An 18659-nucleotide genomic window follows, 5' to 3' on the forward strand; every position below is an offset into this window, starting at 1 on the left:
GGCGCCTGCGCTGCTTATTTGAATATATTAAACTTCGCCATCCATTGGTATCATATTGAATTGGTGGATAACAATGTGGCTAATGTAATAAATTGTATTGCTTTTTTAATGCATTCTCTTTTTGTTCAGTTCTGTAAAAAGACTTGTACAAAATTTACGCAACAAAGCAACCACCAATATTAAACGTGAATGCATAAAAAAATCAAGTCCCAAGTCCAATTAAATTGTTAAATATAATGCTGACGCACCTAAAACATAAAACAGCTGTAAGAAATCTTATTATTCCCTGGCATTTAGATACAATTTTCAATGCTCGATGTCGGATACCACAAAATTTAATTTTCTTTTTATCAAAAGAGATACCTTTTTCTATGCGAAACTCTTTAAAAATGTAATTAAAGAGTCAAAAGTGTTGCCATCTTCTATTCTTCAAATGAATCACATTGACGTTTAGAGACGTCAAACATTTTAGTTCTCTAGTTATATTCAATTTAAACAATTGTTGAAACTCTTTAGTAACACTCTTTTAAAAGAGAAAAGATGATATCCAACACGTTGCGTTGTATTGTAACCAAAATAGCTGATGAAACAAAACTCTTAAAAAACGCAAAATTATGAAAATTGGACTTTGAACAGCGACCCAAACAGATAATGGACTTTGGACTCAACGATGATCGTGTAAGTTGAATGCTATTTGTTGGCATACACTTCACTTTTTTTTTTAGATCAGGCTTCAATAAGAAAGATACTCTACTCAGCGATAATGTTGTGTGTGCAGAAGAAACATTTTTTTTTTTGTTTTGTATACTTATGAGGTTTTTTTCCATTAAGATTGTTTTGTTGTTGTTGTTGGTATCGATCTTGTGTTATGTTTATTGATTTTCTTTTGTACTTTTCGTGTTTTTGTAGTTTTGTACGGAAATGAGTAACATTTGTTCTTTTATTTTGTTTCCACCTTAAGCATAGATCATAGACCTTATAGCTCAGGGTCGTGTCGCTTTGTTTCTTAATTGACCGTACTTTTGTTGACTTTGTTGATTTATGTTTGCGTTATTGTGAAGTCACCCTTAGCATTCGTTTGACATAATAATAGAAGTTTAACGTGATTTTGTATGCGTTTCGTCCAGTTTTCTGACAAGTGACATAATATTGCTATTCGTTCATTCCACGCAAACTTCCTTCCTTTAATATGAACCCCTGATGTTTCATTAAGCAAAAACTTGTACTTGCTTAATGTTGCTAGAATTCATTTCATATTTATTAAATGGGTAGACATAAAAATACACATCTTCTCAACAACTATACTACTATCTTCCTGTTTAACTTGCATTGCCTCCAGCTGCGTTCGTTGAAACAATTTCCCAGCACTATTCACTCAAACCATCATTTCAAAAAGTGTTCGTTCCTCCCGAGTTCTGTACGAAATGAATACTCTGAACGAGACCATGCCAGCCTGCCTCACCCCAACCAGTTTGTTGTTTGGTTATTGTGTGATCACTCGGTGAGCACGTGCCATAAAATTGTCCATTTGACGCGGTGTGCACACTGCTCAAACCCAGTGAAACGGCAACAAAAACGACGAACCAAAATAAAAAAAGAGAGAAAACATAAACAAACATTAATGTACACACAGAAAGAAATAAGCAGAAAATATTAAAGAGCAAAGCAAACGGACTATCATCATGGACGAATGAAACAAACGAAATCACAGCAACTGGCATGGAAACTTGGAAACGTATACGCAATGCTGGATAGATGTGTCTTTAAGTTTCTTGGGTAAGCGTTCGCCTCCACAAGCAAGTTGTGTCACTGAATTCAACTGCATTGTCGGCATTTTTGCATCAGTGAATTCGGAATACAATGAGTTTTTCTGTTTCAAAATTGCGTTTCAATCTGACAGCCCCCTTTCTTTTTTTGCACCCCAGATGTCGCTTTATTATCAAAGTTAAGTGTTTCTGAAACGAATCGGTTGTCTTTTTGGCATTTAAAAGAATTTTTCTTACACTTTATGCATAATACAGGTCACTGAATATAATGTTTTTCAAAAAAAAAAATTAATATTTTTAATTTAAAAAATTAAATTTTCTACACAAGAATTCGAATACCGTAATTTACGATACAAAAAAGGGTGTTCTAATTTTTTCTATTTCTATATTTTTAATGACATTATGCAGTTCGTTAAGTTTTTGACGTAGAACAAGTTGGTTCTCTATTTTAATATTTATGCGGACTCATTATACATTAAAAGATTTTCCTTTAATATTTTATTGCCTGTTTCGTTTAGATAGCAATTTATCTTCTTAGTTGCGGATATATAAATCTTTATTTCAGAAATCTGAATGAACATTTCTTGATTAACAAATTATATTCAAAGTAGACAAAATGCCAAAGTTTATTAGAAACAAGCTTTTTGACGTCAATGAAAATCTTTGCTGTCATTGCAGACATGCAGGGGGGTTAAATATACATCTGGCACGTGTATTGAAATTCTTTTAATCTTCTTTTTTTTTCTATTATTCATTCCGTTTACACATGAGAGCAAATTTCAAAGAAAATGTAAATAAAATTAAATCTATAGACATAAGAGGTTAAATCATGTAAGGAATTCGAGGAAGAGGACCAAAGCATCAACGTGCTTGCAATTCTTTAAATTTGAATTGTTGTTTAACTTATTGATCTGACTTTAAATTAAACTGGGTTAAAACAAGCAGCTGTCAACGTAATTTACTTAAGAAACCTTTAAATTGACAAATAAACTTAACGAAAATAATTTTTAATTCGATCATCTAAAATATTTAAACCACAAATGAGTGCCATAAAGATTAGGTGGAATATTCATGCTATAATCAAAATACATACTGTTTTGAACCATTTAATTCCTTCAACACGATATTTTTTTGGAAAACGTGCCAAATAAATATTTCCGTGACAGATTAAAAGCACGACAATAAATGCGATAATGGATAAAGCGAAATTTTGTGTGTGTGTGTTAATGTTAATTCTAAATAACCAAAGGTTACATTGTTTAAGGGCTATACATTAACCAAACCATATAGAAATGCCCTTGAGATTCTTGACCGCCTTGCTAAAAACTACACAGAAAATTGTTTTCTAACAAAAAAAGGTGCGTGTTGGCCTGTCTGTAAATGAGATCATTTGGAATACCTACGAGCTACGAGTTATAACTATAAACGTGGAATATATTTATGTAATACGCACCGCATGAGACCAATAAACATACACCTACTATAATGAATCGTTGTTAGGATAGGACACTTGAGAAGCAATCGATATTATATTAAATGAGATAAATTATTTGGTAAATTAACTAAACTGTTTCGTTTGAACAAATTTGTGTTTAAGGGTCTAATTTACTGTAATTGCTTTTATTGTTTAACTTCGTTACTCGTTAGATTGGTAAAGGCATTACGTATAATGCGAAAGTACATAGCATCTCGAAATAAATAGTACCTAATCTCTGGAACTATTTGATGCAATGTCCATTATCAGTGGCGTACGTTGAGTCGTCGGGGCCCCGGGGCAAGACTAAATTTTGGGGCCCCTTTCATATTTGGGGGCCCTTTAGATACAAAAAAAAAGTACGTATACGCCATACATTTTTTGTATGGCTTATATATTTTTAGGTTTATTTTAATGTTTTAATATGTTCGTAATGCACTTTGCCTAAAATGAAATATTTAGAGACCCCTAAAATAATTTTTTTTTTAGCTTAGAATTGATAGTTCTTGGGGCCTCTGTTCTGAAGTAATATGTACATGTACATATTTGATTTTCCATCATCAAACATAATTTTTTTTTATTGTTGGGCCCCTGAAAAATTCATTTTGGGGCTTTAAAAATTAAATATTTAGCGGCCCCTAAAATAAAAATTTTTGAAGCTTAGAATTGATAGTTCTTGGGGCCTCTGTTCTGAAGTAATAAATACATATTGGAGTTTCCATCATCAGACATATTTTTTTTTATTTTGGGGCCCCTGAAAAATTAAAATTAAATATTAAGAGACCCCTAAAATAAAATTTTTTTAGCTTAAAATTGATAGTTCTTGGGGCCTCTGTTCTAAAGTAATGTGTACACATTTGATTTTCCATCATCAAACATAGTTTATTTCTTTTGGGGCCCCTGAAAAATAATGTTTGGGGCCTCAAAATTATCAAAATTAAGTGCTTAGAGGCCCCTAAAATATAATATAATTTTTTTGGAGCCAACAGTTTCCTTCTCTGCATTGTCTTCAGTGGGGGCCCTGAAGTCGGTCGGGGGCCCCGGGGCGTCGCCCCGTTTGCCCCAAGGGAGTGTACGCCCCTGTCCATTATTTATTAAGTTTTTTTTGCAACAATACAAAATGATCATTTTGCAGCATGAAATGAAATGCTATCAAGTTTCTAATGTACGAATTGCTGCATGCAGCAATAAAAAAGTAGATAAATATATTCAAGCACTCAGAGTTTATTCGGAGAACTTATAATAATTATTTTTAACAAGATTATTGGTTAGCAACTATCTGTTTAGTAAAGTTCTTCAATTGATAAAAAAGTGACATGAATGATTATTGATTATACAAGTAGCAGTGTGCACAATTATAAAATCATTCAACTTTGAATACTTATCGATGAAATTAACTTCACTATCATCGGTTTGCATTTAAGAATTTAAAGCGAAAGTATGCAAGTTTGTCTCTGTACCATATAGCACAGATAGACTATGTGAAGTCATACAAAAGCAATAATAATTAAAAAATGCCAAAGGGTTGTATTTTGCGATAAGAATATAATCAATAAGAAATTAGCTAAACAAGTTTCATGACTTCGCGACAAGCATTTTATATTGGATGTAGAAACACAAACTTAGGGTCGAGAACAATATGTTAATGACATTCAAATCGAACAAAAAAATTATACCTAAATTTATAAATTAATGATTGCTTAAGTTGCCTTTTGTATCACCGATCGACTTGAAGGCGAAAAATATGACACGTAAAGAAATATATTTTACATACGAGTATTAAGTCATTAAGGAGTGTCTTTAAAAATTGATGATAGTGAAATTTTTTTAAAATATTAATGAAAGTAGCTTCTAGTTCTTCCAAAAGCTTTTGACCAAAGCCTCCAAGCAATACTTGACAATAGATCAAATTGCTTACTCATAAATTCGTTTACTTTATAACTGCCCAATACTTTATATTCTTCGTTTTATCGCAGGCCCTACTCAAATAATTTTCTATTCTCATCTTTCAAAACTCTGCACTGGAAACACTGCAAATATGAAAAAAGTCATACAAAACCCCTTTGGAAAAACAGCCTTTAATTGTATCGGATATTGATGTTTTTAATAACATTTTCTTACAAGGACGTATAATAAATATAACATATCCTTTTGTTTGTTATTTTGGTACTTTTTCAATTAGCGTTAGAAAAAAATTAGACAAACCGGAAACAAAAATTAATTAATCCCGAATTGATAACAATACAAAAGCAGCATCTTTTAATCTTAATTTCTAAGAAAAATACAAAAGTGAGGCGATAACAAAAGAAAGTAGATCCCTTGTTTGTGTTTTTTTTCGACTTATTTCATTAGGTATTTCTTTTCGTTGATTCTTTTAATTCTTGGCTGCTTTGTGCTGTCCTGTCAAGTATATCTTATTTCGTTTGCCTGTCAACAAACTACAAATAACCCAAATACGAGAAAGTACAAAAGGAAAGATTATATCCTCTTGCAGCAACAAGAGATTCTTTTCCCAATGGAACAATCCTTTCTTGCTGCACTCGACACTTGCTTTTGTGTTTATTTTATTGCATTTTTCCAAAAAATTTTCCATAGGAGGTATTGATTTTTTTTTTTTTTTTCGATTTGAACCAAAAAAACAAACTTATTTCTTTATACCCCAAGGCAGTTTTAACCATGATATTGGGATAATTTGAACTTGATTTGTTTTTTGTTCGAACATTATTTCTTGGCATCGATGCACAGTTTAAAATATTGGATCAATTATTTCATGCACTAAAAAACACATCCAGTACACAAATAAAAACAACATGTTTAGCACAAGACCAAAATGTCTTTGTTTTTCTTCTTGTTTTTGTTTTCCGAAAACCTTGTGATATTGAATTTTGCTTTTGCAATTTATTGGATTAAAATGCATATAGGGCTTCTATTTTTTTTTTTTCTATTTTAAAATGAAAGTTCTAACGTGTTCAGCATAGTGGACTAGTATATTTTCTGATGATGCATGCTGCATTGAATAGTTATAGACCTCGTTATTGACATTCCTTTACCAATATACCTGTATACCGTATGCATAGTATAGTGTGCTAAGGTGACATGGCATAAAGGCTATAAGATTTAAAACTCAATACCTATATCGTGCACAAGGATGCTTTTCTTGTGTTTTGTGTATAACACTTAACCAAGGCGAAAATTGATTTATGGATAAAAATATGGTTTTGAGAATTTTGTTTGTCGATAGGAAGGCAGGATAAGTGAAAGAAGTTGTTTTTTATAGTGTGTTTTTTTATTCGCAATTAAGAAAGAATGAAAGACAAGTTAAGGTAAACCAGATTTTAACCATTTCGCTTAAGTTTTTCTAATTCAAACTTTTTAAGTGTTTTCTGAAATGAACTAAAAATGATTTTTATCTGATTAATGTTCCTTTGGTAGCAACAACTTCAAAGTTTCACGCCAATTAGTTTAATCACAACTTAAGTAAATATTTTATTCATAATCTATTTCCAATTTTGCTGATTAATTCTTGATTTATTTCAATTAAAGATCTGAATTATCACCAAACAAATGTTAAGCATAATTTAATTAGTCAAATTCTATAAATAAGACATTCGGAGATGACATTTTGAGGTTAACCACAAAAGCATATACACGAGCCTAGTGTTTGATAAGACAATCACAAAATATTTGTTTTATAATTAATTCATGAGCTATTAAAATAAATTACAAAAAAAAAAAAACAACCAACTGTTAATTGAAACTTGCTTTAATGGTACCGATACCTGTCACCCACTTTATAATAAATCAATTTAAACTTGAATAAGAATATTAATAAGGAACAAAGTCCGTGTTTTAATTACAGCTGGGAATTTTTTAGTTTTTTTTATAACATAACGTAACCGCAAAATCTAAGTTTAAAATCTTTAAAAGGTAGATAATGTGGTTTTTTGATAAATGTGATTCTTCAAAAGCAATTTAAATGAGTTTTAAGTTTTTATCTATTTAATTGGTTACAGTCATTTCTTTGATACAGTTTTAATTGATTGAATAATTTTGTTGTGTAAACAACCTTGAAAATGACGGAACATGAATCAGACTTCAGACAAATTAAATGAAGTTTTTTTTACACATTAAAAACGTTCAAAATTATAAGTTAATAGGCAATATTTGAAAGATAAAGGTTAAAGTTATTTAATACCATTCCGACTCTGTGAATTTGTTACTTCTAGTTTTTGTAGATTTTAAAAATTTAATTGAGCTAGCAAGATCCTGATCAGGATGATCTTTTATCATATCAATTAATGTCCTATCAAATTAAATATTTTATTATCAAAGTCTTATGAATGACCTTCGAAATTCATATTATTATACCAAATTTTCCATCTAAAAATACATTCTCCTTGAAGTTAATGTTTTTTGTTTTTGTTTTTGTTTTTTGCTTAGTTTCAAATCCAAAAATTATTATTGAAAAACAAAGAATCAACAAGAAAAAAAGTAAAAATAAACAAAAGAACAAAACAAATGGGTTTGTTGCCCTACTAACATATTTGTTATTTTTGTTATCTGAAACATCAAAAACCTGCGTGATATAAGAAGAATTTCATGAGATTCCTGCATGTAAACTAAAAACATTTGTGTTTTTAAATAAATAAACAAGAAAATCAAACACCATTTCACGTTGGGCGCCATTTTATAAAGAATTCAAGATATGTATTTTCATAAAACTCATAACTTATTTTTTTTTATCGTTTAGACAATCAACATTTGAATGATCTAAAGTATCTAGGAATGATTTTTCAGAAATTAATAAGGAGAAAATAAATAAAAATTATTTTGCGTTGGGCGCCATTTTATCTCGGATCAAAAATTATGGTAAATGAATCATCACCATCTGTGTTACTAAAGGCAACATTTCATAAAATTTAAAAATATATTTTATGAAACAAATTATTATTTTAAAACCATCAATAAAATTCGTTGGGCGCCATTTCGAAAAAAAATCTTCTTTTCCCAAATACAATAACCAAGCATCTAATTACTATAGGCATATATTTTTCATGTGTTTATTTTTCTACCTTCGTCAGACCTTGAATATGTAAAGTCGTCATTCTGAACCATATGTCTAAAATAACACAAAGAAAATACCTAATAATCCTCACATCTCAGCCATCCCCCAATTCAAGTAAATTTTTTGATTGGAGTTTAAATAAATAAATTTACTCAGCTAAAATTGGTTTTTATTTCTATTATCATCATCACTCGACAAAAAAAAAATATTAAAATTAATACCAAAAGAAAAGAAAAATGTGTGGGTGAATTTATCACCGCGATTTGACTCGCCTTCAACAGGCTTATTAGTTCATATTCAGATATTAAATTCATACGAGAATACGAACGTGCCAAAATGCGAGTGCTACTTTACAGCAGCTCTCTTATATCACAAAATAAGAAGAATAACAAAAAATAAAAAAGATTTTTATTCGTGCATGTTTCTCTCATTGAAAAGAGACACAAATAAAGTCAATAAAATAGTTTCTGTTTCTTGTTTGTCTACTTTTATACAATTTTTTTTTTATCTGTATTTCTGTATTCTCTGTCTTCCTTTTGATCCGCTTTTTCGTTTCGAGTCAACAAAAAAAAAAAAAAAAAAAATTAATGCGATTGGACTTTGGACTTCACGTATCCACCAAGTGATTATTGGCCTCATGGTATTCTATATAGACGGAGCTAAACAGAGAGCTAATTCGTATCTGTGTAAAATATCTAGATAAAGATATATAGACTGCATGTTAATTTAAATAGAGATATACAAATTGTATCTGTTAGGTAGGTTTATTTATTTAATAATACAAATTGATTGAAATTTTTAAAATAAAAGAAAAAGTGTTGCCTTGATGAATTCAATTCTACATAGTGACCTCTTTAAGAAACTTTTTAAATATTTTTATTGAAGTAGGAGTCCTTTTTTCGTAGTTTTGATGAATGAAATTTTTTGACAAAGAAAATAGATCATATGTTCATTTTGATGAAAGGATTTTATGTGATATTCCTTGACAGTTGGTAAGAAATACTTGTATATTTTTTATATCTTATCTGAACCACAAAATGACAACCAAACAAATATTTATACATGTACACATGTGTACTAAGTTTGCAGATGGGTCAATCCCATGTTAAACTAGCTGACAGTTGTCATCTGTTGAGACTTACTGCAGACTGAGGATGTGTTCGAGCAAGAATGTTATTTTTATATTCATGGACTTATTTTTGGAAGAAACTTTTATTATGGTTGATGAATTTTACATCTCGAGTGCGATATGTTCAATTTTATCTGATTTCACACTACTGATAGCCAGCTCACAGATTCCACGCTTTCAACGATATCTCATTTGTCAAATTATGATAAATAGTTTAGAAGTTGTGAGGGAACAGATGAAAATTTCTACCAATTTAATCATTTAATTACACCGTACCCGGATAAAAAGAAATGATATCTAAGTATGCTGTTCTCGTTATAGATTCAGACTGTCTATAAACTGAATGACACAGAGAGATTTCCCCTCCATAATTTAAGAGGAATGAAATTGAAATGCTTTCCGTATCAGAAAAAAATAACAATTTGCTACCAATTAATTTTCCTTATCTTATAAAAACCTCCGAAACTAATGTATTTTGTCCTCAGTTTTGAACAAATGTTCAACTAAACAACACAAGAACCCTCCTTTCTCTCCAACTCTTCATCTATATACTCCCAACAATCCCGCATACGTTTTTTCAACACTGTCATTTCTAATCGATTGTGTTACTTTCCCCCTTTAATAGACACACAAATCAAGTAAAATTGAGGATGTGACCCCGAACTCCCCCTTATTTTGTTGGAACAGCAATCAGCTCGTAAAAGTATATTACACTTTACTCTATGTGTGGTAGCTCAAAAAGATATGTACAAACTTTGTACAGAGGAAAGGAAAACCGAAGAAGATGTAGATAGGAGAAGAACACACTTTCGATCAACAAATGTCAATATTAACATTTATTTCTCTAGAGTCTCGAGGATATGCGTCATGGCCAACACATTTTCTATCCTGTTTTCAACCCTCATGTTATTCTATCTTCTATAGATATTTGTAGAAGGAGTATTTTCTTCATGAACAAAAGGGGAGACGGGTGAAATTGTATTGGACATGGACACTTAGGAATGTATCTTACTTGAGGGGTTATTATTACCCAACAATTTTCTTCTATAAGCATCCTATAATACTTTCTCCTTTCAATTGCTTCTCTAACCCCACATAAAATGGGTGCCATTCTCAAACTATTGAATTTTTCAAAAACGCACTTAAGGCAAATGAAAGTAAGGAATAGAGATCTATAATGTACTCGTTGTAGTTCACTTTGGTCATACATAGCTATAGTTTATTGTATGTATAGACAATTTTATGTGAAAAAGAGGAACTTTTGTCCAAAGATGATTTCACGTTGGTCGATTTTTCGAGTACGTTTGGATAACTCTTGACGTTCAAAGAGATATAGGACTCTGATCCAAAAGTCTCCACTTATATTCAATGTAACTAACGAGAGTACGAGACAACAACAAAACCCTACTTTTTGGGTAGGTATGAGAAATTTTATTATATGTTGAAATGGATACAAATACAAAAGGAAATTGATGAGGACATCCTTGGAAAAATAAATAAATATAATGATGCATATCCTGATTTTGCTTTGAATTTAATTTTGTTGTGCAACAGTATCCGAAAAGATCAAAATGTAGGTACCTGCAATTTACTTATTTAGAAAGTTGAACTTTTACATTTGAAAAAGAGTGAGCATTTGCTTGGAATGAAATCCTTGAATGTATTATATTTTTCGAGCATTTACTCATCTTTTTACTGGAGAGCGGGTTAAGTTAACGATTTAAGCATCTGTTTTAATTTGTCATACAATTCAATTTCTGAAAAATTCTTAAGGAAAGTAATAGCTTTCAACGGATTTTGGATAAATTAAATAGATGTGTATTAAAAAGTACTAGATTTTTAAGTTTTACTTCAATGATAAAATAAAAGACTAACTTTCATTTAAAATTCAATTCATGCCACCCTGTCTTTGGCCATCGGCACACATAAGAATAAAAATAAATTCCATATCGATTGGAAAAATTTATTTTTGCATAGAAACATGCAACATACGGTATGCCCTTGGTTGTGTTGTCTGTTGTATAATATGGCAATGGGGTGCATCTATTTTATACTTCCATGGGCAAAACATATAACACTCGAGGCAAACAAATCCAATAAACGCATTCTCGTTTGGTTTTTTATTTTCAAAAACGCAAGCAAGAGTCTTCCTCTCTCTTATGCTGCTAAAAAGTGACACATAGATACATTTTTGTTCGAAATCATGCTTTCAGACACGTGTGCAATTGCATTGAGAAGTATAAAATATCTATACTTCTATTGAATAGTTATAGATATTGTATAGCAGATTCAATTTGTATTTGTTGACATCAGAGACATATAGAAAAATTACATTTTGCAAACCATCATTGCATGTAATGCAAATCGAACTGGTTGTTAATTTAAGTTAATAAAAAACAGAAACTTTGCCATAATATTGAGAGCCGTCCAAAGGGAAATAAATTACAATCAACAAATAATCACAATGTTAATTATAGTTGGAATAAATTATCTCAAAAATATTTTTTTTCTGCTCGTAGTGGGTGTGAATTGCAAATGTAATTACTTAATGCCTCGTGTAAATCGAGTTGTATGAAAAAATTTGAATTGAACAAATTTGTTAAGCTTTAAAATTGTTACGAAGATTTAGAGTAATTCATGAATTATGGAAACCAAGTTGGAACACCGCAGATTTTTTATTATTAACTCTATAAATATTTAAATTAAAACTGCTACATTGCAGTAAATTTAAACAAAATGGCTGCACTTTTGCAATCAAGTTTGACAGCTCAGTATAACATCAGACTGCCATTTTGAAAATGCATATCAGTGCTGTCTTCTTACTTTCCATAAATTTACTCCAATACTTTCTTGGAAATCAGAGTTGCTCCATTATTTGTTTACTTCGTATGATTACTTTAAAAGCCATAAAACATGTACGTGACCAAATCCAGGATATCATTTCGTATAGTTAAAGGTATCTATTATGTAGTTGTGCAGAAGGTAAAATTATATTACTATGAACGTGTTACAGTGTAAATTTGAATAAACGTGATGTTCAATATTTATTATATTCAGTTTTTATTGCTTTTTAGCTAGGAGGTGCAAATATATTTTTAGTTGTTTACTTGTTTGCAAACCAAAATAATACAAAAATGAATGTGCAAATGCAATTTATTTAGAACAAATCATTTCTGCCAAAATAGATTACGTAATCCATTTAAGTTCAACGACTGCATACGTAGTTTTATGTCTGGTTGCGCAAATTGAGCAAAAAAGAGGAAACAAAATGTACGTACCTAACACATTTTTGAATGAATGTTTAGAATTTGAGTTTATTTGAAATTTGGCAAAATTCCCAACTCAGGTTGGAACTACATAATTGTTGAAAACTGCTATATCATTCAAGAGTCAGTTTTCAGTCGGAATAGAAGTAAGTAGAAAAGGCAGTTGGTAGTAAAACTGAACGAAACGTTCTAAGCTAATGTAAAAAACACGAAACAAATGTTGCTTTTCGATCTATCATTATAAATAAAGTACAATTACCTAGGTACTTTGGATTAACTTAACTAAACGAAAGTATTCGTCAAGTATGAAAAGCTTCTCGAATCGAAAGTGTCATATCAATATCCAGTTATATGAAGGTTTGAAATATCATTCGGTTAGCTGTTAAATTTTCATACGAAAAGAAAGTCCTTCATAAGAAATATCCTTCAAAAACAATAAAATCGTTGATAAAATGTATTCACAGCATCAACCTTCATTTCATTTATTTTTATTTATTCAAGTTGTCATGTTGTATTATTTAAGTTGAATGAAACTGGTAATCTTCTTTCACATTGAGGACATATTTTTGTTTCTTTTTTTTTTGTTAAAGGCTTAATAAAATAATACCACATTTCACATTGAAATGAAACAAAAAAAAAAAAACAAAAAAATCGATATCATCATTCATAACACACAAGAATACTAAAATCAACTCCGTCATCATATAATCCTTTATAGAATATTGCACGGATGTTGAAATTTGAAACGATACGACATATTCGACGACGACACGGCACGATGCGATGATGCAGTCGCATAACTCTCAATTTTTGTTCGTAAAACGAGGTTATGTATGCAATGCAGTGCAGATGCACTCAAAAAGAGCTAACGAGTTAAAATAAAGGTTAGAGTGGGTGGATTGAATTTTTGCACGTTTCTCAGATTCATTTTTTTTTCTGTTTTGATCTCCTTGTTTTCGTTATCCAATTCATATCCTAAAACATTTCAAAACAAATTCAATGTGATAAAAGAAGTTCAAAAGTTGTTATTCAAATTGAAAGTTTTTTGAGGTACCTAGTTCTTTAAAAAAAGTGGTAATTTTTAATTTTAATAAACAAACAACAAACACTTTAAAGTGCCTGACAAAAAAGAATGTATTTTTATCAAATAAAATTTATTTCTTATCGAAACTAAAACTTGTTGTGCTAGTTTTATTTTTCAAGAAGCTCAAAGGTCTTTTATTGATAAAAAAAACCAAGAACAAAGTTCTCGTTTTAAAATAAATTAATTTATTTAAAAAGCTGATATATTGCGATAATGAATATCAACCCCCTTGAAAGTTTATAATAAATCAATATTGTTACTGGGTTCAAAAATACTTAAAATCTTATCTTATTTTCAAAGCACAAATGTTTTAATAATTTTTTTTTTTTATAAAAATTTCAATATATGCTGGCAACCATACATTTTTGTTAGATATACATAAATTCTTTGTAACACATAAATTGGGTGATAATAGGATTTTTTTTTTTGAGTTAGAAAAGTCCTTTTTTTTTAATAATAACATTGTAAATTTATGTAAAATGTTTACCACATTACCAGAATATTCAGTGAATTCGTTTATTACCTACACAAAAAGTCTATATATTCCTGTTGTTGTCGCTATCACACAATAAGAGTTGTTAGTCACAAATCATTGAATATGTTTATGAACTTAAATTAAGTTCACCTATAAAGCTATTCAAACAAACAAAAAGATTTACCATATTGTATTGTAACCGGAAACCACGAGTGACTGAAATACTCAAAAACGAAAGAAGTCAATTTAACGGTTCATTAAATGTGCGCATTTATTTTGTTTTATATTCCACGAAATGTATGTAGGTTTATAATGAAAAGAAAAAAAAAACGATAAACGTTTGACGAAATCAGGACTTTGGAGAAATAAAAATGTTCATGAATGATGAAGAATGATAGAATTTTGAGTGGGAATATGATAAGAAGCTTATACCTAGTAACTATTAAAAAATAATACGGTTTTGGGTAAAGTAATGAAATAATGCTTTCAAACATTTAATATCATAGGGAAAAAAGATACAAATATTTTTAACACTTTTGAGGGTTTGAAAAAATTAAAAGCTATGTCTATTTGATATTTGATTCCCTAATGAAACACCCGTTCCCGTAGCTTAGCAGAACAAAGATTTTTTTTTTTTTTAACTACAATGTCATACTTTTATTACAAAGTGAGATTTTGTCAAAAACTATTAAGAAAATACTTATTTCCTCATCATCACAAGGAGATTTTTTTAAATTATTTTGCGAGTTTTCTTTTGGCCACTTAATTCACTCGCAACGAAATCTTTTCGCCAAATATTTTTTGAACTTTATAGTGGAGTCAAATTAGCTTTATACCTCGGAATCCAGGGAAAGTCGATGCATCTGAAAAACGAGTATAGGGCTGCATGTTAAAAGGGTCAAATAAGAAAGTTAAAAAAAAAAATTTCACCGCTCTCGATTACGACAGTTTTTATGGACCGTTAACTGTCATTCCTTATGCAAGCGTCAATCGGAATTGCTGTCTCATTTTAGATTTTGATCAAACTTTGTAGGGATGTTCTCTAGGACTGTAAGGAAGCAAATCCATGATGATTTAATTTTAAGTTGCGTGGTTTCCCCGCTACCCGCATTCGAACTTTTTCAGAAGGTCATTTTTATGTTATTATAGCTTTGCGTCTACTAAAGATATCTTTTTGTTTGAAACGCCATTTTAAAGCTTAAGAGTAGTAATTTTTGAATATATATTAAAAAATTACGTAATAATTATCCCTGAATTAAAAATAATTTTTGAAAAACTGGTAATTTTGCTGATTTTTCATGGTTTTTGACTGGCTCCAGAACCTTGGCTATTATATGTAGGAAGCTTATACTTACCAAATATTAAATATAGATATTTTTCAACAAAATAAATCTAAAATGAACTCGATGGCTGTACTCCTTATGCAAAAATTTTAAGTTCAAAGTTTTGAGTTTTTTGAAAAAATATTTTTTTATACTTTGATTTTTTACGATTTGACTAAAGATAGAAACATGAAACTAACAGTGTGTTAAGTTGAAACTTTTAACTTTAAGTCCTCTAAATAAAATTGTGTTATTTTCATATCTTCTTAGTGTACCGCTTGTTTGAAAATTCGCAAAAATGCTAAAAAGCCAAAAAAACCCCTACTTAAGGCTATGATTGCACTATGTTTGACATAAGATAGAAGCATGAAATCAATAGTATATTTAGTTCGTACTCTTAGCTTAACACACTGTAAGTTTCACATTTCTTCGTTTAGTCAAATCGTAGAAAATGACAGTATAAAAATTAGCTTTTTTAAAATACTCAATACTTTGAACTGGAGTACAGCCATCGAGTTCATTTTAGATTTATTTTGTGGAAAAATATCTATATTTAATATTTGGTAAGTATAAGCTTCCTACATATAATAGCCAAGGTTCTGGAGCCAGTCAAAAACCATGAAAAATCAGCAAAATTACCAGTTTTTCAAAAATTATTTTTAATTCAGGGATAATTATTACGTAATTTTTTAATATATATTCAAAAATTACTACTCTTAAGCTTTAAAATGGCGTTTCAAACAAAAAGATATCTTTAGTAGACGCAAAGCTATAATAACATAAAAATGACCTTCTGAAAAAGTTCGAATGCGGGTAGCGGGGAAACCACGCAACTTAAAATTAAATCATCATGGATTTGCTTCCTTACAGTCCTAGAGAACATCCCTACAAAGTTTGATCAAAATCTAAAATGAGACAGCAATTCCGATTGACGCTTGCATACGGAATGACAGTTAACGGTCCATAAAAACTGTTGTAATCGAGAGCGGTGAAATTTTTTTTTTTAACTTTCTTATTTGACCCTTTTAACATGCAGCCCTATACTCGTTTTTCAGATGCATCGACTTTCCCTGGGTTCCGAGATTTTACAAATTTTATGTCTAATTTGACTCGACTATTATATTTCACTTATTTTTTTAAATCGAAATTTATTACTTTTAATTATTTTATTTAATTTATTGATTTTAATTAATTTTTTAAAACGGCAATTTTGAATATTTATTTAAGTATTATAAAAAAAGGTTACCATTTCGAAATACATAGAGCTAAAAATCTAATGCGAAATAAATTAAGAAATAATTGCGAAATGAAAAAATCGAAATATTGTAATACTTTGATAAAGTGTTTTTTAACAATTTTTTTTGAATGAAAAAAAAAAAAACATAAAAAATTCGTCTTCTTTTTATTTTAATTTTTATTTGGACTCTATAGGAACGTCCAACATTCTGTATTTTAAAGTTCTATGTTTAAAAAACCTTATCCCGAAAACTTCTGGATTTCAAAATTCTGATTTTCAAATTCTAAAAAAATATTTAAAAAAAAAACTGAAAAAAATGCAAAATTTCGGATTTACCAATAATAAAGGGAAATTATTCACAATTTTAAGATATTTTTCACAGTTTCATGTAATTTAATTTTTGTTTCAAGGTTCTAAGTACATACATCAATATTAAGAAGTTCGTGAAAAAAAGTCTAAAAGTACAAAATACCCAAAAGTGAATACCTACCTAACAAAATTTAATTATTCATTAACACTCAAATTTGCCCTTTGTGTTTAAAACTTTTTCGTTTAACTTTAAGTTGATCTTTTTTTAACGACGTGTCAATATCCTGTTAAACAAGGCAAGGTAGGTAGGAATATAAATACTTTTATCAACTTGCAAAAATAAAAACAAAAAAAAAAAATACTAAAATTCCCCACAACTTTATTGTACAACTGTTTTTAAGCAAAAACAAAAAAATAAAAATGAATATATTATCCCCAAGACTGCTTGAATAATTTCACCTTATTTATATTAAAGCCATACCTTTTGGTTGTTATAAAAAAAATCTTTACTCCACTCGTCGTCGTACCTCTGTATTCTTATTTTTATTTCTTCATATTCATACCATTAATTTTCTCCCCCACGCAATTTTTTTTTTTGTTCAACTATAAATGCAGCTATAATAACAAACATCTACAACTACAAGGTACTTCAGGTGAGAAGTATCTGCATAAAAGTAGACAATACACCCGGGATTTATCTTTTTGTACGAATGTAAGAAGAAGAAGAAACCCAAACAAAGAAATAAAAAAAAAACTTCAACTTAAAGACAGGAAAACAAAACCCAACAAACATCGACATCATAAAAAAATAAGAGGAAAAAGAAGAGAATAATGAAAATAAAAAAAAAAAAAAAAAAAAAATCAGAATCTTAGGAGAAGTTTGTAGGAGGGTATTTTCCATATTTTTCAACTACGATGAAGGTGTTGTTGGGGAGCCATACATTTTTGGTTTTTCCACTCAAACAAATTTTTTTTTTTTTTCAAAAAATTAAATTTTTAAAAATTTCGAAATAATTTTATCCAAAATGTAGGAAATGCTTTACCTTCTCTAAGCATTCCTGTCCGATAGCTTTGGGGTCCCATTTGACAGCCTGTTGGGTTCCATTGGGTAGATTTACTATGCACCACATTTTGATTTTTTTTTTTTTTCGTTTAGATTTGTTTTTCACTTAAGAACAAAATGTAAATTTAAATATTTTGATTTATTAAATTTACTTTTAAATACTGGCGCACTAAATTTAATTTTTTAAAATTTTTGGTAATTTTTCTTTTTTTTGAATATCACCAGCGATTTTATTTTTTTTTTTTCTTATTTAAATTTTTTTTTTCGCTATAAAATTTTTCAATCACTTGTTTATTTTTATATTTGGTATTTATAATATATTTTTTTTATTTTATATATTTAAATAATGTATAAAATTTATTTTAAATTAAAAATAAAAATTTGTACCACAAAAACAATTGCAACAGATACACGAAGTTTTTTTTATAAGTATATTTTGCCGATCGCGGAATACTTCTAAGTTTAGAAA

General features: G+C 29.4%; 1 protein-coding gene across 1 annotated transcript in view; it reads right to left on the reverse strand.

Annotated features, from left to right (window-relative positions):
* The window catches only part of LOC129917970 (E3 ubiquitin-protein ligase MYLIP-B), a 29903-nt gene extending 11452 nt beyond the window's left edge, over positions 1–18451 (reverse strand). Inside the window, exon 1 of the mRNA XM_055998236.1 lies at positions 18171–18451. Coding sequence (XP_055854211.1) covers positions 18171–18257 — 87 coding nt within the window. The 5' untranslated portion in view covers positions 18258–18451. The remainder of the gene's footprint in view (positions 1–18170) is intronic.
* Positions 18452–18659: the final 208 nt, after the last annotated feature.

Source organism: Episyrphus balteatus, chromosome 4, assembly GCF_945859705.1.
Source record: "Episyrphus balteatus chromosome 4, idEpiBalt1.1, whole genome shotgun sequence".
Classification (NCBI taxonomy): Eukaryota; Metazoa; Arthropoda; class Insecta; order Diptera; family Syrphidae; genus Episyrphus; species Episyrphus balteatus.